Source organism: Falco punctatus (genome assembly GCF_963210335.1).
Source record: "Falco punctatus genome assembly, chromosome: 4".
NCBI classification, from domain to species: domain Eukaryota; kingdom Metazoa; phylum Chordata; class Aves; order Falconiformes; family Falconidae; genus Falco; species Falco punctatus.
The window spans coordinates 48,904,699-48,928,665 of NC_137583.1; the positions used below are offsets into that span (position 1 = coordinate 48,904,699).

A 23,967-nucleotide genomic window follows, 5' to 3' on the forward strand; every position below is an offset into this window, starting at 1 on the left:
CACTGCAGCGCCCCCTGCTGGTCGGGAGGAGCGCGGCAGGGGCCCCGGCGGGGAGTGTACCGGGGTAAGGAGCACCCGCAGAACCCCGCACCCTGCTGCGGGCTGCCGGCCCCGGGCTGCTCCCGGGCAGGGGCCGTCATACAGCGACAGAACTCAGGCAACGATGTGTCCCCGCCTGCCCTCATCGCCCCCGTACCACATCTCGGGGGTCCCGGGGTGGGCACACGGTGCTGCTCCGCACACGGGGCCTCATCCTGCAGCCCCGGACTGTGCTGCTGGGTCCCTCTGGGGAGCCCAGCGGCCCACCTGCTCCTTGGGCCACAGCGTGGTTCTTCGTGCCGCAGCAGGGCAGAGACCAGGATAATCCTGCCGAAGGGCACGGAATGGCTGTGCCAGGCCAAGGAAGACCCCACACGCGATTTCAGGACAGTTTCTTCCAACCCAGCGTGGGAAGGAAGGGCCAGACTCCTGTCCAATTGTCCCAGCAAGTTGGGAATCTCAAGCTCTGTGCAGTGAAGAGCATTACCAGAGTTAGGAACAGGTCAAAGGGAGGTTATGTGCAAGGACAGAGGGACCCCAGACAGGAGGAATGTAACCTCCATCTCCACAGCATAAATATTTTGCTGGTTTTTCCTTCTTTTCAGCACCGCAGGAGGCCACTGCTCCACCTCCATTGGCTGCAGCGTAAGAATGCTCACACAAATCCAAGCTGCTCTGTCCCCACGCCACCTCGCCTGGCAGCTATGGTTGCTGCCAAATTCTCTCTGCACATCCCCAGCCCACATGTCCCCTCCACTGGTCACAGGCAGGGACTGGCAGGATGGTGGTGGAGCTACACCCAGGAGAGATTTGGCCCCCTGCTCTCCTGGTGTGACAGGATGAGTTATCAGCTGTTGGGGTTTCCATAGCAATCGTTTGAATTTTTAGCACCAATACCGGCTTTTGCCAGACTGGAAGGGAACACTGGGGAACCTGATTAACATACCAGCCTGCCTAGGAAACTGGCTAATTGCCTTTTTGTTTAATTAGCTTATGAGGTTGATGACAGGGAAGGGAATGTGCTGGAAAACCTCTCCCAGTGCAGCATTTCACCCTGACTACTGGGGTTACCTCCTGGTAACTCAGCCGAGAGCTGGCGAGGACCCCGCTGTGCACTTGCTGCTTCAAAATGGAGCAGCCAGACCTCAGGGGGAACAGTATCAGGCTTAGGAGAAATAATTTCTACCTACAAAGAAGGTATTTTTAATAAGAAATGAATTATTGGAGAGAACATCTCCTCTTGAAGCACCCATGGGGGGCACAAACCTGTGCAGGAGAGCTGAGGGATCTCTGGGCCACCATCGCCATGGAACAGTTGGGTTTGGCCAGAAGATGCCACGCGTGCCATGGCAGGGAGCATGTCTGCAGGTGGGAGCTTCTCAAGGCCGCTGAAGCAGGCACGCAGGGGCAAGTGGCATCCCTTAACAGAGGCCATTGGAGCATTTGGCAGCTCTGGGGTCCAAGATCCAACATGAAAAGTTCAAGTTCAAGTGGAGGCAGCTGTGGGGTGAGGAGGAGGATGGATGGGTTGGTGACCTGGGTGGTTCTCTTAAGGCACCCATCCAGAACCACGCTTGGGATTTTCCGCAGCGTTTTCTCTTCAGAAAAGCCCCCAACAGCCACCTGCTCTTCCACAGCATTTCTCAGCAAAACCAGGAGTGATTGGATCTGGTGCTTGGCAGTTTCTGGACAAAGCTGCCGCAGGGTGCCAATGCCACCCAGGGCTAAAGCAAAGCCCGTGGCACTGGGCCGGGAGCGGGGGGAGCCCCTTCCCCAGTGCCACCCCCAGGGCCTGCTGCCTCCAGCGCAGACCTCAGTGGGGAGGGCCAGCAGGGCCCGGCGGAGAGGCCTGCACAAGGCAGCGGGACCCCGGGCAGGCCCGAGCCGACACCTGGCGCGGTGGGGCCTGGCCTTGGGCATCCACCTGACGCCATTTTGGGGGCACAATACACCGCTACCGGGAAAGCCGCCGCGCCGCCGCCTGCCCGCTGACTCTCAGTCCCACTCGCCGCGGGGAGCAGCCCCGACTCCGCGCCCGTGGGGCATAGCGCCGGGGCCGCCGCCCCACTTTACAGCGGCGCTGGCCCTTTAAGGGCGGCGGGAAGGCGGGGCGGGGCCAGTGCGCATGCGCGGCGGGGCCGCGGCCCTCGAGGAGAGGAGGGAGCGCAGGGATTGGGCGGCGCGCGCCTGGCGCGGTCCCTCCCCTGCCGCGGGCGTCACGTGACTCGGCGGCGGCTCCCGGCGCGGTGGACGCTGGAGGCCAAGATGGCGGCGGAGCTGGTGGAGGCGAAAGTGAGTGAGCCGTGCCCCCACCCCGCCGGTGGGGCCTGCGCCGGGCCAGGCAGGGCCGGGGGGGGGGCGGCTGCCGGCCCGGGGGGACCGCGGGGGGGCGGCCAGCACGGTCTCGGCCCTGGCCCCGGTGGAGAGAGCCGGGGGGGCGGCGCCCCGGGACTGCGCCCCCTCCCCCCCCCCCTCCCCGCGTTTTACCTCAGGGGCTGCCCCGCCCCGGCTCTGGGCCTGGCCGCGGCCCCCGCCGGACCTCGGGCCTGGCCCGGCCCGGCTCGCCGCTCTGGGGAGCCGCCTGCCCCCAGGCCGCCGCACCGGGCCCCGGCCTCCCCCGCCGTTAATTCCCAGTAGTTAATTAGCGCAGGTGTCTCCCCCGCTGCCCAGCGGACCTCCCTCCCCTGCTCCCCGGGCCCTCGCCTCTTCCTCGCGAAGGCCCGGCCGGTGGTGCCCGGGGTCCGGCCGCTCGCCTGGGGCCGGTGGTGGGGCGCGGCTGGCGAAGGGGGGCTGTCCGGACGGGCCCGGCGGGAGGGCTCGGGTGACCCCGGCCCCGCCGTGGCTGGGGTTGGCTGCGGGACGGGCAGTGCCCGGTGCAGGGGCAGAGCTCCCGGCTCTCTCTGGCGGGGAGGCTGGGGGCGGCCTCCGTGGCGGGGTGAAGTGAAAGGTCTTTGCAGCAAACGTGCCCAAGGTTGTGTGGGGCTTCCAAGGCATCTTGTGCCTTGGGAGGGGGGGCAGAGGCCCCCTGCTCTGCCTCGGATCTCCCCTTTTCGCTGTTCGCTGGCACCTCTCTGGGAGCCGGGACTTCCCTGTGTCCCGCTGTCGGTGCCCAGCAGTGCGGAGGACCAGCTGGCGGCACTTGAGTGGGCTTCATCTAACAACATCGTGAGGAGGCTGGTGCTGAGGGCGCTTCTGGAGCAATGCCAACGGCTGGGAAGTGTTTCATGCCTGCAGGATCAGCTCATCGGTGACGATGTGGCTGGATGGCCGCACAAATAAGATTTGGAGAGGCTTGTTTTAGGAGGCGCTGCCTTTCCTTGCTCTTGGGCCCCTCTCAGTGTTGTGTGCTGAGCCCAGGACTCCGGAGGAGGAGATGCGCTTCCAAGGCAGCGTGGTTGCCCCCGTAGTGGGTGTTTGATGGGTTCTGTGCCTCTTGCACGCCAGGTTTCCTCAGGGGGAGGAATAGACTTTAGCATTAATGATCTCAGTGGTGATCTCCCTACTGCTCATGTTATCATGCAGGTCCAAGCCTCAGTGACGTTCTTTTTTGTCTGAAGCTTTTTCTTCTGTTACTGCTTAAATCTGGTCATCCTTCTGGATCTTAAATCCTTCAAAACGTAAACTGCAGAAGACTGCAAGCTCAAACTCTGCTTTAGGCCCCAACAGTCCCAAGTGACCAGTGGTGTAGGAGCAGGGAGTGCAGGAATACCTGTCTGCTGCACTACTGTGACTTCCCTGATGCCATGCTGTTGGTGTGCATTGCTGCCTTGATGTGTTTATCTTTGCGAATATGCTGTTTATCCTCAAAGTGTCTCAGAGGGGACAATACGCTTCTCCATTTTGTAGCTGAAGAACACTGAGATACAGAAACTAGATTTCTCAAAGATTGCCTGGGTGGTATGTAGTGAGGAAGCGATAGAAATCGAGATCTCTTGAATCCTGACTTTCAAGCAATTAAACATCCTTTCTCTCCTCTTTAAAGTTATCAACCTTTTTTCCCTCTCTCACCAAAGGTATTTTGGGACACATCACAGCTACCAAAAATTTTATCTACAGACAGTGGTGTTTATGTAACATCTTTTGGGCTTCCAGAAATGACAGATTTCACGAAAAAGGAGAAAATAAAATGGCATTTTCTCTCTAGTCTAATTCCCCCACATGCAAAAACAGCTGTTAAATGTTTCTGGAGTTGGTAGTAATTTAATTTTAAAAAAATTAAAAAAAAATCTGTATCTGCTTTATTGAAGGAAATTATAAGGCTACTGTTAACTTCCACAGAAATCCTGACTTTTATGCTTTTTTAAAATTTATTTATTTAATCCTCAGACAAGAGTGGAGTATAGGTTGGGGAAGAGAGAGACCTGCTGTATCTCTGCTGCTTTGGGGTTTTTTTGTTGTTTTGGTTTTTACTGTGAGGTGGCTGCGTTTCTTCTTGAATTCTTGTGTTTCCCACAAACCAGGAAGGATATTGAATGAATACCTATCAAATATATTTTCAGGGCAACTTGAATTTTCAAAGATATGTACTTGATAAGCTTGTCTTGTGCATTCACAAGGCTGCTTTGTCGTAAGAGAGAACTGAAACATAAGTCTGACCAGGCTCTAGCAGTAATTTTAACAGAAATAATTTCTAGTTCTTAATCTGATGAATATTTGTTGAATGGTATAGTATAGTCTCTGAATTTGCTGACAGTTGCAGGCCACCTGAGTTTCCACAGCAAGAGAGTAGATTTTTGAAGATGAAGGTGCTATTTTACTGCTTATCGAAACACTGAAGTTGATAATACCAGTGCAACAGCAAGGCGGCTGCTGGTAGGGATCATGGGGGAGCACCTGGCAAAGCACCCAAATAGAATTTGGAGGCATTGTTCTCAGGGAAACATATTTCTCTCTTTAACAGTCTTTTAATGTCTTTCCGTAGCCTAAAATACATTATATGTTTAAAGATCCTGTATGTGTTGAAAGGTTTCTGAGGGTTTTTTGCCTGTACAGAAATACAGTGCGAAAGGGTTGGTGGCCCCAGTTCACTTAAATATCACCTGACTTCCAGTTCATGTTCGCTTTCTTCCTTTGCCTTATACTAATACCATTTTTGATGAAGTTTTTATTACCCAAAACTGCCTGGGAAGTTTGGATGCTTTGAGCCTCTGTGGTAAAGCAGTTGACGTGCTGTTTTGGAGGGGGGCCTGCTGTTTGAGATGTTTTCCTTTGTGGCCACTCTTGTTTCCAGTCAACCTGTCTTGAGTACGCTTAGCATTTATGACAAATTATTTTTGACTAGTTTGATGATTATCGTGGTGTTCCTCTGATTTTGGTGATATATCAATTGATGGTCTCCTCTGTATTTGCTTTGCTCAAACAAGTAGCTAGGAAATGGGATGCTAATCAGGTGAATAACAGCTGATTTGAACAGAAAGTTTGGTGTCTGTCTTATAAGCAATTTATTTTTTAGTATTTTGGATTCCAGTTATAGAGTATAGTGAGAACTGACACTTTGAATTTTTATAACTGTAAGAATGTTCTTAATTTTTTATCCCCTAGAACATGGTGATGAGTTTCCGAGTCTCAGATCTTCAGATGTTGCTGGGTTTTGTTGGCAGGAGTAAAAGCGGACTTAAACACGAACTAGTCACCAGAGCATTGCAATTGGTTCAATTTGACTGCAGCCCTGAGGTTTTCAAGAAAATTAAGGAGCTCTATGAGACTCGCTATGCCAAGAAGAGCTCTGAAGTCGCACACCCTCAGCCACAGCAGCACCGGTCTCCTGAGGCACTCTCCATACATTCATCGTATGACCGCGGGAGCACCGTTGCTCGGACTTCTATCTCCACTACTAATATTGACTATCCTGCACTCTATGGGAAGTACCTTAACGGACTGGGAAGGTTGCCACCCAAAGTTGCGAAGCCTGAAGTTCGACTGGTGAAACTTCCCTTCTATACAACCCTGGATGAACTGCTGAAGCCAACAGAATTAGGTGAGTTTTCAATATGCTGGTGCATTCATGATGGATTCGGTCCGGGAGAAGAAAAATGAACCTAATAAGTGTCAAAAAGGTGACAGTGTTTTCAAGGATCTGTGTGACAGAAGGAGAGACTGATTAACATGGTGGTGAATGCCCACCTCTCTCCCCTCATGCTTAGAATTTAAAGAATATTTAGATCTAGGGTTTTTTCCCTTGCTGTAGACCTGAAACACGGTCACTTTGAGATGTAATTTGAAAGCCTGTCTTGTTTGGCTGTTGTTTACATATCCTTCATTGGAAATACTGCTATGTTGCGAATCATAATCTGTCTTCCATCTCTGTAATGTGGCAGTATATTGAGGAAAATCTTTCTGTGTTGGTGTCGCATGTGTGCTGGCATATTCTACACTAATGCTGTTTTTCAGTGCTTAAAATACCTGACTTAAAGCCCCCTATGGATGAAAGAGGGTGGATGTGCACATGAAATAGTATTTCTGACATATTTTTTTTTTTTGGTGCTTGTCATAATTATTTGTGCATGATGGTGTATATTTTGAGGGGCAGCTAGGCTAGGAAAACTGGAAGAGGTGATTTCCCCTCCCCCCTCCCCCCCACCCCTAGGGTTAGGAGACTGATTTTTCATTGTCTTAATTCTAAGAAACAGCGAGTGTTGTCACTGATGTTAAATATAGCGTTCTTGTAGCGAAGACAGTGTATACGGAGGAGAGGTATCACTGTAGTCTGCTCAGCCTCAGTGTCTCATAAAGTCAGTGTGGTAGTATCAGGCTTCACTACTAAATGAACCTAGAGCTTGTTGGGAAGCTGGTCTGTCTTTGCTGAAAAAAATGTGCATGTGAATTGTAGGGGGGGAAAAAAAACATGGAGATGTGATTGTGCAGGTACAAAAAAAAAGGACTAATCAGACTTTATGTAATTTTTGTCTTCATTTGGAGGCATTAAATATGTTACTGCTGTGACCATTAAAGTCGTTGAGGGGTGGCTGCCACTGTAAAGCTAAAAAATGTTAAATGCTGTTTGAAGAATGGGTTAGTTCAGTCTTAAATGTGGGATGGCATTTGTTAGTCAGAAACGCAAATGTAGTATTTTGAAGGAAAAGAAATTTTTGAGACGTGGGAAAATCCAGTGATAGGCAAAGAGCTGTGGTGTACTTACTGTGATTAACAGATTTTGTTAAAAGTTGGCATTAAATCTTCTACATCAGATCAGAACCGAGGTCTCATTAAATTTAGTATCTCACCTCTGTTAGCTGACACCTCCCTCGGGTCAGCTTGTTCCCTAAAGCATATTTGACTCATTCTCCCTCTTGATGAGAATGTTTTCTGCTTAATGGTGGTGAGTAGCTGGGTATGAACAGATGTTCAGTCTCCATTGTCCCAGTCAGCTGTTCAGAACCTAACAATGTCTTCTAGACGCTTGTTTAATTTTCCCAACCTGGTGACCAGTAACTATTCCTTCTGCCTATGCCGATGTGAATAATAAGCATTTGTTTCTCTGTAAAACTGGGGTGATTTCAACACTTCGTGGGTATCAGCTGCTCCCCCTTGCTACCTGGAACAGCCAGGTGCTGGAATAACTTCCACATTAGAAGTTATGCTTACATGGGGCTCTGCTTAGTGTGGAAGGATGGTAAGACAAAGTGCTCTGAGGAAAATCAAGTGTTTTTCCGTATGGAAGCTGCATAGATCCATGCTTTGTTGCCCAGATTTCCCATTCCGTGTCTGGACCAAGTGTAAGCTTCTCGTCAGCCTCAGAAACTCCTTAATGGTGGATGTGCCTGAAGAGAGATTTAAGACCTTGGATCTGTTTAGAAACACCCAGATGCTGTTGTAGTACCCCATTTTGCTGGGCTACCAAAGAGGTGTTTTAAGCATATAGCTGCGGTGGGAGTAGGGGAAGGTTAATTTATGTGTTCCAGGCTCCAGTTGGAAGCATCTTTCTTAATAAAAAGGCTCTCTTGCTTCTTTGAGGCTATTGCCTTGAGATCAAAGGTGAGGATGCCTGATTTGGTCTGTAGCCAAGCAGATTCCCTGAAGAACTATCAAATTACTATTATACTCATAGACAAAGGTGGCTTCAGCTAAAAGCAGATAAATTAGGTCCGTTATGAACCAGCTAATGTCTCATACTTGGTAACTGCGCACACAATTTAGGTATTGAGTTTAGCATCTGAGTTATCTACATGAAAACAGCTTCTGCTGCAGCTTTCTGGTTTGGTCTAAGGATGTCAACATGAAAGAATTCTTCTAATTTACTGAAATTGCCGCAATTCTCTTGGGTAGATAAGGCTTAAAATTAAGATTGATCAGATACCTTTTTAGAGGGAGTGAATACTAATATCTTTGCTGCACTGTATTTTAAGTAGCTAACAAGTGGAGTATTTGTGTGAGCTCTGTGGTTTCTGAGCACCTTGCTGATAAGTGTACTTATCCTCTGGCACCTTTTTGGGTAAAGCAGTGTGAATACAGTTTTTGACAGTAATGGCATGCTGTAAGGCATTCTGAATGATTTTTTTTGTTGTGAATGTTAGCTGTGGCAGCCTGTACTTGCTGTAGATACTGAAGCTTCTGATCTTCTCCTGGAGGCACACCAAAGGAGAGCTTGCAGTGCAGCTGTGGGAGCACAAGGCCATGTAGTATGGGAGGTCCTGCCACTGTCAATGTAATCAGGATTTGTTTTGAGTTTTTCCCTTTGATAACACCTGTCTTGCAGGGTGGTGTTGGTCCCCTCTCATGTGTGGGTGGTAAAACTGCTGCTCCAGTCCCCTCCTCTGAAGCTGGACTTCAGTGACTGTAAACAGGGCCACCGATTTTGTGGCAAAGCCAGCTGCCTTTTCCCAACTGCAGAGCAAACACGGCTGCATTGAGCGATTTCCAAGGAATCCCCACAAAAGCACATGCTCACACTTGCTATAGCTACCTAAACAAACCGTGGTATGCATTAAAATGACTGCTTCTGAAAAGATGCCATACAATCAACTTCATCTCTCCAAACCTGCACGAACACCAATGCCCTTCAGTCGAGTCAGAGTAGTTCCAATAGCCAAGGAGGAAAAAAGAAAAGCCCACCCGTATATTGTCTTGTGCCCTGAGGTGGGCTCTTCTGGAGGTGTGGGGGTGTGAAGGAGGACTCACAACAAGCTCCTCAGCCCTACAGAAGTCTCCTGCCAGCAGCTCATCTCTGCCTGATCAACCTTTGGGATCTCTGGTCACAGTGATGACAATATGATTGCTCTTTCCTGGGGGTATTAATGCTTTTAGTGAGTTTGACAAGTAGGTAAAGTAGTGAGGAATGTTACACCTTAAAATAAAAACAAAACAAAACAAAAATACACCTTGGTGCAGGTAAACCCTAAAACCCTGAAATCAGTGGCAGGTCTGGCCTGCAGGATGGAGAGCTGCTGGCGAGGTTGCCTTCTCAGAATGGGAATCATTTGCAGCTACGTTGAGCTAAAGTCTTGAATATGGTTTGCCAAGTCCTTTTGGGTTTTGGAAGTTTCGTGTCTTGACTCATTCTGAGGACTGCTGATCGAGCTCCGTCTTAAAAATTGATTTCCTGCTATTGTCAACTGTTAAAATAGATCGATCCCAGCAGCGGTCTTACAAGTCCAGGAGCTGAGCTGTGTGCTGAGGCATCTGTCCTGGAAAAAGGATGAAACTCAGTTATCTTAAAATATTTAGCTTTAAAAAACTGTGAATTTTTTTCTGGCTGATCAGTAAAGAAATGAACAGCTGATTAGGTACCCTAAAGTTGTATCTCCTGGAGTTTGGGCTTATTTTCCAGCATTAAGATATTGAAGTATTGGGTCTTGACGCAGGTCTGTCCTGGAGAGGCATTTCTTCCAGTCTCTCAGGGCATGCTCTCTTGCTCTTTTCTCCGAAGCATCCAGTTCTGATGGCTGTTGGCAACAAGGTATGAATGGACACATCCTGAGTCCATGTCTTTTTGATTTCCCTTCAGCTGTTTCTTATCCAGGTAATGTTGGAGTGCTTTCTGTGACTCTCCAGCAGCTTTCTGGAGCACAGTTGAGAAGTACCCCTCGATTTTTGCCGGGAGAAGAGACTTTCACACTAAGAAATAAAGAAAATGGGGTGCACATGCCGGTGCTGCTCATTTTGCTTCACACACAAAGAGGAGAGCTAGTAAAGTAGCTGAAGAGAAACATCAGCACCTGACTGTATTTTTTGTTCTCCCACAACGGTGGTCACACAGTCAAGCTGTGTAGCCCGTTGGCAGCTGATGCCTTGCAGCCAGGGCTGCTGTACAAACTTGCCGTCACATCCCGTATGTGGTAGTGGTAGTCTTTCAGCCTCCAGCAGTACTCACTTCAGGTGTTGTCAGCAACTATTTGGTGTGTCACAGAAGCGAGCAAATTAACCTGGTTTGCAATTCAGAAGTGTGCTGGTTTTGATGCTAGACAATTTTTCTGGCAAGGTGATAATAATTTTGGTGGATAATTCACAGGGTTTGACTTCCATCACTGATGGCATCCTTTGATGGTGCCAGCCAGTGTTGTGGGCAGCCTGCTTTCAGCCTTTTTTGCACCCGCCCCCCCCCCCCCCTTTTTTTTTTTAAAGGAAGAGTGAGCTGATATAAATGCAAAATAAAACATGAAAAGCTTCTTAGTTTTCCTAATCACGTTTGCTTTGTCTTTGTGTAGCTGAACAGTCAGCAGAACAGCATATCTATAGACAGTTATTTAAGCAACAATATTAAAACAATTGTTGTTCTTAATTAATCACTTTCTAAAAATAAGTCTTTATGAAATGCTTTACTTCTCGCTGGTTGTTTTGGTCAAGAGACATCTGGGTGGAAACTGGAATTAAATTAAAAGTCCATAAAGATACCTTTTTTTTTATTATTTCTGAAAGCACTTTATTCATTTTAAAAGCTGAGTTACCAAAGGAAAGTGTCTGTAGTCAGTGAATCAGATTGTCACTGTGTCTTCCAGGATCTTAGAGCTGCTGAAGTTTTATCCTTCCTTCATCTCATCTTATTCATAGACAATAAAGTGCACTTTCCTACCTCTCAAATTCTGGTATGTTGGCTTTGAATAAACTAGCAGTTGAAGTGATGCAAAGAAAAACACCCAAATCTTGCTAAAAAGGAGAAAAAAAAAAAAGCTGTTTTATCACTTCGTGTTCTTTGTGTCTGTCCTGTGACTTTCACCAGCTCAGGGTCACTTCAGTTGGAAACGTGTACTGAGAATAAAACTTAACGTGTTTGAATTTAATAAAAGGTATGGAGCAGAAATCATAACGTAAGTTCTTCACATCTCAAGCTTCATTTTAACCATGTTAAATGCATTTGACCTTAAAATTATCAATGGATAAAAAGCCACAATTAATGCTGGGTTCTCTGTTCAGTATTTCTGAAAGTGAACTGCTCTAATGCCCTACCTATAAATACACCCTCAAGGTCACCTGTTTGTAAGTCATGTTTTGTCTCTTCCAGCTGTTTTCCAAGATGCTTTTTTTAATTATCTAAGCTGATCTTTTTGTTGTTGTTTCCTTTCTTTTCCAGAATCAGACTGATCAGTCTGGTGTTTTCATGCTTTCATGTCATGCATAGGTTTCTTCTTCTGCTTCTAGTTCTGGTTCTAGTCTCCACATTGTGATATCACTTATGGTTTGTTCTTATGTGAACACATGATTGTTGGCTCATTGATTATTTGAGGGGAGGAAAAATAAAAAAGAAAAAGCAGGTCCACAGCCACTGTGGACTGTTGGTGTGCTAACTAGCGAAACAGGCAAGCAATAAATGAGCAAAGCTGTAATCAATGGTAGATTTACCAAAACACATGATGTTTGGGATTCTTGTGCAGAATGGGAGGAAACAAGACTTGGAAATAAACATAGCTCAGAACATAAAAAAATCACCTTGTGCTTAGCAATGCAAGAAGAACTAGATATTATCAGTTTGACGTACAATCTTTTTTTTTTCCTCTTCAGTTCCACAGAATAATGAGAAGCTTCAGGAAAGTCCATGCATTTTTGCATTAACACCAAGACAAGTGGAGTTGATCAGAAATTCCAGGTACTTTGCATTGGGTATTAACAGTTTAAGAAAATGTAGCTGTATAATTCCTCCACGTTCCCTCTTTGTGGAAGCTTTTGTTCTCTGCAAGGAAACACGGTTTGTTTGAAAATATTAGCAAACAGGCTACTTCTCATGTGAAGCAGATAGCTCTGGGGGAGGTGAGCTGTACAGTTTTACCCATCTAAGTCCCTAAGTTTCACTTCTACTTCTCTAATCTTGCTTTTGAATAGTCCGTTTGGGCAGGAAAAGCGGTATGGAATCGTTGATGACCTAAATTCTCTGTTGAGCTTGTGTTGTGAATATTTGCAGGTTTTTCTTTGCATTAAAAGTTCAAAAGCTATACATGTAACGTTGTTTGCATCTGAAAGAAGGATTCCTTGTGGTAAAGGATGCTATAGTAACTGCATAAGAAAACATCTTGCACCGATTAGGATTTACCCTGACCTCTGTCGTGATGCAACTTTTGATTCACACAATGAAATGCCTAAGAGATGTCAGTGCAGGCAGGAACGCTTCCTCTTTTACTGACCTGCTCCCTTTGTCCTTGCCGCTGTGAAAGGACAATGATGCAGAAGAGGTCCTCCAAAGCTAAGCGTAAAACCTTTTAAATATTTCTTTTTATGGTAAAATCATACTGTTATCATAGAGTTGGAGAAATATGATGTTTCTTGAATATGCAGTGCTTGATTACTGTTGTGATCCCAGTAGGTCAACAGAAGCAGTGCATGGGAAGCTGTTTGAAAACTTAACAGAAAGGAAATGATATACTACGGAAGTCTTTAAGGGTGATAAAAGACTACACGTGTTGTAGCTGATTCTTGATGCTCTTTTCTCCATATATTCAGACTTGTGAGAAAAATTTCACTGTCAGTAACACGACTGAAATATTTCGTATCGGGAGTCACAATAAGTTTTTCCTTGCCTTGAATGATCACTCAGTGCAGGTCCATCATCTTCCACTGCTTGTGGGTGGTATCCAGATGTGTTCCCCCCAGATCTAAAACTGCCACATCAGCTCCTGTCTGTCAGCTGAACTGAGGTTCCATCCCTTCCACTGCCAGAATCAAAACATGTACGCTAGAACACTGAACTGGAGTGGGAAACACTTTCACAGGCAAATCAAGAGTAATTTTGGGATCTTATCTAATGGCTTGTGTCCTGTGCAAAATTAGAGTATGTTTCACACTTGTGTGTAAAGACTCCTAATGAAATACCCTTTTTCTGTGGTATGTTGCTTTCTTGATACCACTTGAAATCCTGTTATCAGTAGCTGACTGAAGTTAGCAATATTCACAGTTGTTCTGCTGGTGCCATAATACTTGGTTCCTTGATTTGCACAAACACCTTTAGCTGAATAATTGAACAAAGGGAATCTTGAAAGAATGCTGTCAGATAGACCTGACCTTAAAACCTAGTTTTTGTAAATGCTTACAAATCAGCAAGAGGATGCCGAGCAAATTGATACCTTTCACCCAACACCTTTACAGTTTTGAAAACCCAGAGAAAGGCTGTAGGTTGGTGCATTAGGGGGGAAAAAAAAAATCACAGGACCACTGATAGTTTCAGGGAGAATTGTACAATTTAAATAAAATTCTGTAAAGTAATTATGTTAAAGGTCTCTTAAAAAAAACCCAACAAACAAACAAAAACTAAAACTCTTGAGCCTGGCAAAAGTGACAGCTGATTTTGGTTATTCTGGGGGATTTTTTGTGGGTGGTGTTTGTTTGAGTTTTTTTTAACATAATTAATCTGAAGTTTCTGTTTTTTCTTTAATTTACTAGGGAGTTGCAACCCGGTGTGAAATCGGTTCAGGTTGTGCTAAGGTATGTCTGAGCATGGGGTTGATGTAACATCAGGTAGAGAACAGGGGAGGAGGGAACGCACTACCAAAAGTAACTTTCAGTGTGGTTTTTGTAGCTACCAAGATAACTTGCAGTAAGTTGTTTGCTCACGTGCCTAACGCAAGCATCTTAAACTCTGCTTTCTAACCTCTGCCTACGTGTACTGCTTGAGTTAGTGCTGCAATAGCAAACAGCGGTGTGTCAGATTTTGCTGCCCAGGTATGGAGTCTGCATCCGATCTGGGAGAGCCAAGTGGAATTGGCTTTGCTTTGGCCAGATGAGGGAGCATGGGTTGGTGTGGTGATGGTTGGCTGCTGATACCTGTTGATGTGCAGAGAGCTTTGAACATGCAAACCGCATGGGGATATTGAGAGATGTGTCGTTTCTTTACAGAATCTGTTACACAGACACTAGTTCTCCTCAGGAGGATCAGTACCCTCCGAACATTGCAGTGAAAGTGAATCATAGTTACTGCTCAGTGCCGGTAAGTCAGCTCAGCCAGAAGGTGTGACATTGCAACTTTGGAAGGACTTGTATAATTTAGAAGGAAATCGGTTTCCTGATGAATGCAGACAAGAAGCCAAAGTATAAAAGTGCAGCGCTTAGTTTAAAGCTATGGATTAGCTATGTTGCTAATAAACTGTTCTTGCAAAAAGTCTTGTTCCTTTTTTACTTTGTGCTTGGTCTGACTGTTCAGCTCCCTTCTACCCCCCTCCTTGAAAACTGTAGGTGAGTAGAATTTAGCAAAGCTGATGAATAGATGTACCCATGTAGAAGCATCAAAAATTTATATATACTTAATCTTTCTGCCTTAGGGCTACTATCCATCAAACAAACCTGGAGTGGAACCTAAAAGGCCCTGTCGTCCCATCAACCTCACCCATCTCATGTACTTGTCTGCAGCGACCAACCGCATCACCGTTACCTGGGGGAATTACGGGAAGGTACGTGCCAGAGGAGATTGCACAGGACTGCACGAGCGAGTGCACAAGAGCAGCCTCGCTCATTCTTTCCCTTTCTTGTCTCATAGAGCTATTCCGTGGGGCTGTACTTGGTGCGGCAGATGACCTCAGCGGAGCTGCTGCAGAGGTTGAAAACCATTGGGATCAAACATCCGGAACTCTGCAAAGCTCTTGGTGAGTATGTCTGCTTGTGAGGTGGCTCGGGGAGGCCCGTTGTATGCCTGTCAGACTGCAGCATTCCTAATAGCCAGGCTGCTCAAAATGTGCTTGGGATCTGCTGCCAAGTTTTATACCATTTCTTTTATCTGGTTGTATAAAAACACTTTGTGTTTGAACAGACCTGCGAAGCTGTTATGTCAGTTGTGTGAAATTGCCCCAGATCTCTGTGCAAGTGCAGTGCTTCTGCGGTGCGTGGTTCCTGTGGCTCTGCAGAAGCCCTGAATCACTTTAGTTGGATTTAGAATTTGTCCCCAGGTCGTATCGTGGTGAGTGCCGCTGAGGGCCAGTGTCGTTCTGACGCGATGCCTTCATGCCTTCACCTGAGTAGTTATGAGCTGACGAACATTACCACAGCACCTCGGCCTTGACCCGCACTATTTCCAAAGGAGATTTCTGGAGCAAGGGATCCTGGTGAAAATGTCCTGCTGCCCCCAACCCCCTGTGAATCGTAGGGGCTGGCAGTGGGATTTCACCACCAGCACTTTCATATGCGTTGAAAACTTCAGAGAAGAGATGATCCTGAGAGATGCTTATCCTAGACCACTCAGGTAAATCATTGTGGTATGAGGCAAATGCAAAACATTATTGAAAATGAGGGGAAATTACCTTGCCAAGGTAGAATCTGACTTGCAGCTCATGGGTCTGGTAGATTTCCAGTTATTTAATGTTACTGGAGAGAGTGGAGAGAGCATTCTTACTGTTCAGTGCTGCATGGGAGAGCTAAAACAATGGATCATTAATGGTCTTTAAAACATACTATTCAGATCATGGACAACTCTTACCTATTATAAGAAACATGATCTTGAAGGTAGATTGTAGTTCATAGGGGAGATGATGATTTCAGGCATGTCCAGTCTTCAGGCACCTAATGCATGGCTGCTTCTGCCAAACTTTTGATCTTTGTGCAGCATTTCTGCGGCAGATGCTGAACACTTCTGTATCTCTGTGCCACACCAAATAGCGTCCACGGCAGTCTTGATCATATTAGACTACTCTGACAGCTAGCACTTACCTGTTGACATAAGAAATGAAAATTTCCATTTGTTAAATATCCACCATTCTCAGAAGCTGGAGGCGCTGGCTGTGCTCCCTTTTTTGCCGTTCACCAGAACCTTAACTGAATTGAGCAGAAGCTGGCTTTTGAGTTGTCCCGAACTGCAGAGGATCCTCTCATTCTCTGACACTTCTTGACACCAGGCTCAGCAGTCTGTGCTGTTCCCTTCAAAGCGAGCACGTGCAGGACGGCCACTCAATCTGAGAGCGGCAGACAGGTTCTGAAAGCAGCTTTCTCGCCTTTTCCACTCGGTAACAAGTGTGTGCCTCCAGTTCTGCTGAGTTAGATAACTAACAGCTCTGGCTGGACTTCAGGGCAGAGGCAAATTGCATTTAGTGACCTTAAATTTAACCAAAAAGGAACGTTGTCTTGTTTCAGTTCCTTTGGCCTAGTTACTGCTTGGAAGTTGTTTGGACATCTGAAACTGGCAAGCACGAGTAGCTTGTAAACTTTGCTTTTATAGTTCTGGTCTGTTCTGCGAATGTTTCCATATCACGTTCGTTGCAGCATCCCTCAGTACTCGCTAGAGCTAGCCTTTGACTTTGGTTGCATCTCAGGGCTGACTCATCTTTTGCATATGCTTCTGTTGACTTCTGTATAGGAACGTTGTCTGAAAGCAGAGGTGCTTACATACGTGGCTGTGGGTCCAAAAGCAGTCTTAAGGCATCTTGATTCTAATCAGGAGGTCCTAGAAAATGCCCATTTCTCATTCCCATGTATCATAGTAATTGATGCACACAGAATGCTCTTACAAAGAACTTTACGAAAAATTAAGCTTGGATGAAAACACTCCTAATGTGAAGAAAACAACACCAAATCTTGTAATCTTGTGGGAATTTCACATCTGAGAAGTCACTCTCTAATTAGAGCTGTGTGTTGCAAAACTGCATGTAGCCTCATTGTCTGGAGACATCTTGTTATGATCTGAAAAGGTCAAAATAAATGGTTGACTTGCTCCAAAGAAAAATGGTGATGGAAGTGTCAAAGGCCTTTTCAGACAACAGTGTTAGCAGCAGCTACTCTTTAGGAGTTGTGTAGTAGTGTAAAGCTGATTTTTTATGGTGATTCTGCACCTTGATGTGGGACCTGCATGTGTGGGACCTGCACATCTGCTGCTCTTTTTGATTTGCCTGCAGCTCCTCTGGGTTTTCCTTTCCGGATGCAGCAGCGGGGGCAGGGTTCTCTACCTCCTTTCCTAACATCTGATTCTTTCCAAATACATGCTGGATCGCTGCTTGTGACTGTTTTTGCATGGCTGCCTTGCTCTTTGAGCTGTCTGCCCTGGTACCTCTGGGTCTGCTTGTAGTTCCTGTGAAACAGTCTGCTGGAATAAATGAGCTGGCCAGCATATAAACTGAAGAGTTACAGCCTGGTAGCACTAAAAGGAGGCTTGTTTATTTGATGGGGTAATGATGGGATGTGGTTTCCTGTCAATTTGACTGTACCCCATGTTTGCTTACTTCGGGGAGGGGGAGCTTTTTCTGCATTTCAGGGGACAGTTAACCCTGTCCTATTGCCACTGATCTCAGAAGGGAATAAAATCCATGATCCTTATGCTAATAACCAGTAAAGTCTAAACTGACTTCGTTCCCGAAGTCCTGCCATGTGCTAGAGCTCTATCCATCCATTCTTTCCATCCCTGTGGGAAGTTCAGGTATGTGGGTGTCTTAGTCCCCTCCAAACTGGGACAAAGTTAACTCCCGGTTTGCTCCCTTGGTATGGTATTAACACGACAAAGCTGGTCAGCGGCATGATTTTGTCTGTGTACCCCAGCTGCCCAGCCTGTAGCTTGTAAGTAAGAGGTGGAAACATTGCTGAGAGAGCGTTAGCAGTAGCTAGCAGGTAGCATGCCCTCGTCCTGACGCCTGAGTCGGTTCAGCCTCCTTCATTTGCTCTGCCTGCATGGGAGGCAGCATGTGCCGTTTGGCTGGGAGAGCTGGGTCGCTGGGACGGGAGGTCTGTGTGAAAACGTGAGCTTCCTGGTCGACCAAGAAGTGTGCTCCAGCTGGGCTGTAGACCACGAGCCGCCTCGCCACCCGTGAGGTTTTTTGCCTAGCCAAGCAGCGCCTGCACTGAGCGCTGCAGGTTGCGTAAGGCTGGTCCAACACAAACGGTTTTCTGTCTCTGATGTCCTCTGTCCCTGGCTGACAGAGGTTGTCATCTGTGGGGAAAATGACTCATACGCAGCCAAGGGCTGTCGGTGAGCTGCTTGACCTGTACTACATGTTTCCAGGGTCTAAGTTTGCATCTGTTACATTTTGTGCCCTCTACTCTTACTGCAGTAAAAGAGAAGCTGCGCTTGGATCCAGACAGTGAAATTGCCACTACAGGTGTTCGTGTCTCTCTTATCTGTCCGGTAAGTCTTGGCAATATGTTTTAGTCTCTTTTTGTCAAGAAACCCTATTCTGCTGCCAGACCAGCTTTGCAAACTAACGAACCTTTTTGCTTAGGAGGAGAACTGTCTGGTGATTGCTTGGGTGGCTTTTATCACTGATCTTCTCTTTGGTTCAACAGCTAGTGAAGATGCGGCTGTCAGTCCCGTGCCGGGCGGAGACCTGTGCACATCTGCAGTGCTTTGATGCAGTCTTCTACCTACAGATGAATGAGAAAAAGCCCACATGGATGTGCCCTGTGTGTGACAAACCAGCACCCTATGACCAGCTAATAATTGATGGGTGAGTCCGTACTGTCCTCAACCCCTTTCTTCCTCTGCTAGGTGTGACATCTTGTCTTTTGGTCTGTGCCTCTGATTGAAGCTCACCTTGAAACAAAGTTGGAACCTTATTCTGCTGGCGCATAATATTCTGACTTTAATCGTCTTGGTGTGTTAGAGCAAGACTGGACTGTCTGTTGTTCTTAACTTTTTTGGATTACACTACAGCATGTTGAGAATCAAGGACTTACTGCCTCACTTTTTTCATCAGGCTGGTGAACCCGCACAACTAGCCATGCTGGTTGACAGATACCATGCTGCATGGAATAAACCACTTTATGAGCACCTGATAAGATGATTTTTGATAGGAAACATTGTTCTGTTTTCTTGTTGGTGTGAGGTGCTCATCAGCTCACAAGCAGTTCTTGGCACGCTGTAAATTTGATTGGGGGACCTTCTGTGCCAGCTTGTAAACAGAACGTCCAGCCCTTGAGGTAGAGCTACAAATGCAGTATTTGGGTTTTGTACAGTCTGTGTGACTGTTGCAGTACAATTTATATGGCCGTTGTGAATATCTTAGATGGGAAGGATGCCTCGAGAGGAGCTGTTTCTGTGTTTTGCATGCCTGCAGGGGAAGGAAGCAGGAGGTTCAGATGCACTGGAAGGACAGAATTAAAGCGCTTTGGATATATTGTCCAGGCTAGAGGTTTTGCAGATCTACCTGGGGTCCCTGGGCCTTCCACCCTGGTTCCTCTGGAGACACCCAGTGTTGGTCAATCCCTGTCAGCAGGCTGAGCCTCTGCAGCAGGACCTTGGGGTGCTCAGGGGACTCCCTGCTGGGGTTTGCCATCCCCCTTGGTGTGGGAGGGGACGCCGGTGCACTCATCAGATGAATGGGGCGTGCTGGGAGGGAGCAGGCGTTTGGTACAGCACTTTTAGAGTGGGGTTGTGAAGGGCAGATGGCAAAGTTTTGCCCCAGCCCTGCGTTTGTGTCTGGCTGCCATTCAGGGGCTGCTGTCTGCCCCGTAGTGGGTCAGAAGGACGGAGCCACACCAGCATCCCCATCCTCAGTGTTCCCAGCCAGGCAGCCCCTGTCTCTTCCATGTGAGGGATGTTCTCTTTCTGCTGTCTCATTTTGAATGTGGCATAGCTGGAGTAGTCCTGTAAAAGCACAGGAGGGAATTAAAGCAAAGTAAATTCCAAACAGCATTTGGAAAAGGCTGAGGCAAGAAATGCATGCCCCAAGCCCTGCCAAGAGTTCTCCGGCTGTGAACTGGGGAAAGGTTGCTTTAGACTTGGCACTCAACTTGTCTTAGTTTTCAGTCCATACGGGAATGACGTTTCCCATATCTCTGGACGAGAGTTAGCTTGCTCTGTGTTTTTAACAAAGAGAGGAGCAGAGGGCTCACCATAAGCTAGGAGAGCTGGAGTGCTGCAGTTCAACAGTACAAGAACATTTTGGAGGTGATGCTCGTATGTCTGAGTGAGGTTTCATCCTGGAAAGCTTAAAAATGCAGCTGTGTGCCAAGAGGATTAGCCTGAAAAAACCAGGATATCTCCCTCTCCTTGTTGCAGACCCGGTGGATGGTGTCCTGTATGCAAACTGCAGAACAAGCTAGGCTGACAGTAGGGGCCACCTGAGGCAAGCCAGAAAGCTGGCAACGATGCTTGTCAGCTCCAGAAATGTGGGTTCCAGAGGCTATCTCTAGAGAAGAGCACAGTAATTTGCCTGGCTTTTGTCCAAGAGTAAGGGAAGGAGCAAGGAGTGAATTTAATGTGAACAGTGATCTCCACCTGACCCCGAGAAGAAGCTGCTTTGCCTCAAAACACAGGGAGCCTGTTTTATGGGCTGGGACCACTGATGTCCGTAGTGGTGCTAGCCAAGCTGAGAGCAACCCTGAGGACTGGTGGAGCAAGATGCACGGTTCTTGGCTTCAGGAAAATGATCTCCACCCTCGTGGCTTGTTTAATTGATCTCTAATGCAGGTTCCCTCAAAAGTAGGAAGAGTTTAGAGGAATTGTTCAGGTGCATCCAGCTCCCTTGGCACACAAGGCAGTGAAGTGAGCAGACAAGTCTCCGCCTGGGTGGTATATTCCCAGGGCCAGGCTGATAATATTCTGAGCATTGCTGCGTTTGTAGGTACTGATTTGATCCAGGAGTTGTGGCTTTTTAGACAGTCTGAAGCAGCTTAGGCAGAGATAACCTGTTTGCTTTGTCCTCCAGCCAACACAGACAGGAAAATCCGGTTCCTTTGAGATCTCTAACAAGGCTGCTGAGACTGAAGGGGAAGGTACGAGGGGCTGGATTGTGGAACCTCCACAGGTCAGCAATGCATGTGTCCCTCGAGGAGGAGGAGGAGGCTGCCACTAGTGAAGGCTCAGCAGATTTCTTTGTCCCTGCTCTGCAGTGCTCAGGACTGGGTTTCGGTGCCAGTTCTGTTGGATGAAGGTAGTCTTCAGACCTCCCTGAAAGTAAGCAAGAGGGAACCTGGCAATCACAGCTGGATGTTGTTAGTCAAAAAAAGGGGTGTAGGCTCCTGAGGAGGTAGTTGGTTGGTCCAGTCCAAGATCCTCTGGGCCTTGTCAGCTTTTTTGGAATCACAGCCTTGAAGGCTGGATGACAGGGCCATCTGTGGAAACACATTTCCTACTTGAGCAGGGAGAAAGCAGAAACTTTATCCCGCTAGTGTGCCACAAATAGTTTTCTTCAGCTTGTAAGATGTTTGTTGTTAGTTCTTCTTTATACTGAAGGGAAATGCTCAAGTCCAGGAGTGAACAAGGCTTTGCAGAACTGTGGTTCCAGTAGTGTGTCCGAATAAACATCCCAGGCAAACGGTGGGACGTGTCAGAATAAAGCAGGTACCTGGTTCCTGAGACACTGAGCAAGGGCCTCATTCTGGTTAGTGTCTGCAACGAGAGGTGGCTGACAGCGAGGTGTCTATGCTGGGTGTATTTTCAGTGGTGAACATGTTTTGGGATTTGGGGTTTTTCTGTTGCAGGAGGCTGCTTATATTGCTTTGGTGGCTCCTGTGGAGCTTTTGGGAAATAAAAATAGGAAGGAGGGGAAGCGCTGCTTGTTGAACTGCTTTTTTCCTAATATCCTAAGATATTTTGGTTTTTGCTAATGCCTTGGTGTGAACATACCTGCACCAGCCCTGACATAGCTCTAGATGGGGCATCAGACGTCTGGCTGGAAGCGGTACCACAGACTTGGGAAACTGGGTGAAGAGGCAAAGCTGTCTTCTAATTGTACATAATTAAAATGTTAGTTCATGGTTCAGGTACGTTGTCAGCAAGGACTGGGATGGTTTGCACTGTCAGAACCTGTGCTTGTTTTATGGGAAATAAAATGAGCCCTTGACTGCAAGGGCTATCTGTTTGGCAGCCTTCTGCTAACCCCAAATTTCTTGTAAATTTAGGGCTGTTTAAGGTGAAGATCCAGGTTGATGGCCCGTCGCTAAATGCATTCTGCTGATTGCTTTGAGCTTAATAGATGGCGTCTTTTCTCCTGTCCAGGCTGCTGTCAAAGATCCTGACGGAATGTGAAGATGCAGATGAAATAGAGTACCTGGTGGATGGCTCCTGGTGTCCCATCAGAGCCGAGAAAGAGCGGAGCTGCAGCCCTCAGTGTCCAATATTAGTTCTAGGTGAGTATCTCTGGGGCTAAAGACTTTAAATTACTGTAGGAAATGGGCCCAAATTGCAAAGGTAGAGTTTCCTGACTGGCTTGGGAAAAGCTGAGTGATACCTTAACATGAGTTTGGCTCTCGGAGAGCTTCCTGTGGATAGCCCCTTTGGTTTCAGCCTCTCCAGGAGTGAGCAGCCTCCACCAGGGCGCATCATGTCCCTGCGGAGGAGGGCCCAGCCCAAATGGGGTTATTCAGCGAAGCTGGGTTGTTGGTGGCTTTGAACACGTTTGTCATATTGTGCACCTCTGCAACGACCCCCAGAATGTCATCGGCAGGACCAGCCCGGAACAGCACTGTATTTTTGTGGGAAAAGAGGATTTTGATGAGCCGGGCTGTGTGTGGGGCAGCCTGTGCAGCTGGGCCCTCTGGCAGGGGCGATGTCTGCTGGTGGGGTTGGCGGTGCGGTCGTGCAGCTTCTTGCTTCGGCTGAGCCGGTTCCTGGTTCTCAGGCAGGTGCCTTCCGAGCGGGTGGTGCAGGTGCCGTTGGGCGCTGTAGCCAGTTCTGACCCCAGAGAGAGCATTAGGTTTGTGGCATCAGCTCTTTGTAGGTGGCTGCATGGATGCAGTGTGTTTCGTGTGCCCCTTTGCCCTTCAGACTGGACACGAGGAAGCATTTTACCGAGAAGGTGCTCAGACACTGAACAGGCTCCCTCGAGGCAGGCGATGCCCCGAGCCTCTCCGTGTTAAGAGTCAAGTTGGCCAATGCCCTTAGTAACGTGCTTAGCTTTTGGCCAGCCCTGAGGTGGTTGGGCAGTTGGCCAAGGTGATCGTTGTAGGTCCCTTCCAGCTGGGCTCGTCTAAGTACCGCGCAGCAGTGAGAGACCAAGAGTGCCAGGGCATCCCCTGAGCCTTGACCAGTCCTCTGTTCCCCCGCCTCTCTCAGGTTCCTCAGATGTGAACGGGCTGTTGCCCACTCCGAACGGTAACGGTGAGAATGGCAAGGCCACTGCAGATGTTGTGGATTTAACACTGGACAGCTCGTCGTCGGAAGAAGAGGAGGAGGAAGACGAAGAAGAAGATGATGATGATGAGGGACCCCAACCAAAACGACGCTGCTCTTACGAGAAAGGTTTAGTTTCTGCCTGCTGACTGCGGAAGCAGCTCTGAATCTCAGAATGGACAGACTTGAATACTCTGGTGCTTATTAAACTGGAGGAGGGGGAGAATGTCCTCTCCCACCTCATCTCCCTCCCTCCCTGATCTCCTTTTGACTTTCCTATTCCAAATTAATCATTAAAACAAGATAAAGAGGAAGAAGAAGAAAAAGAAGAAAAAAAACCCACCAAACCACAAACGAGAAACAAACCATTGAGCTGCTTCTTGGTTGGAAAACGACCCCACTCAAAGCCTGACCCTGAACTGGAGTCGGAAGGAAGGAAAGTGTCTTAAGCCAGGCGGTCGGGTCTGCAGCTCGCTGCGCTCCGCTGCCCTTCCCCGGGACGGTTTGGATGGGTGGAGTTCACCTGCAGATCTACAGGACATCTAACT

The 23,967-nt window shown here is 47.6% G+C and overlaps 1 protein-coding gene across 1 annotated transcript; it reads left to right on the plus strand.

Annotated features, from left to right (window-relative positions):
- The first annotated feature begins 2,067 nt into the window (after positions 1 to 2,067).
- On the plus strand, positions 2,068 to 23,825 carry PIAS4 (protein inhibitor of activated STAT 4). Its single transcript, XM_080382315.1, has 11 exons — positions 2,068 to 2,331; positions 5,581 to 6,016; positions 11,974 to 12,058; positions 13,843 to 13,884; positions 14,296 to 14,386; positions 14,718 to 14,846; positions 14,933 to 15,038; positions 18,420 to 18,493; positions 18,652 to 18,812; positions 22,307 to 22,437; positions 23,363 to 23,825. Exons 1-11 carry the CDS (start codon positions 2,305 to 2,307, stop codon positions 23,566 to 23,568), a joined length of 1,488 nt encoding a protein of 495 aa, XP_080238441.1. The 5' UTR covers positions 2,068 to 2,304; the 3' UTR covers positions 23,569 to 23,825.
- Positions 23,826 to 23,967: the final 142 nt, after the last annotated feature.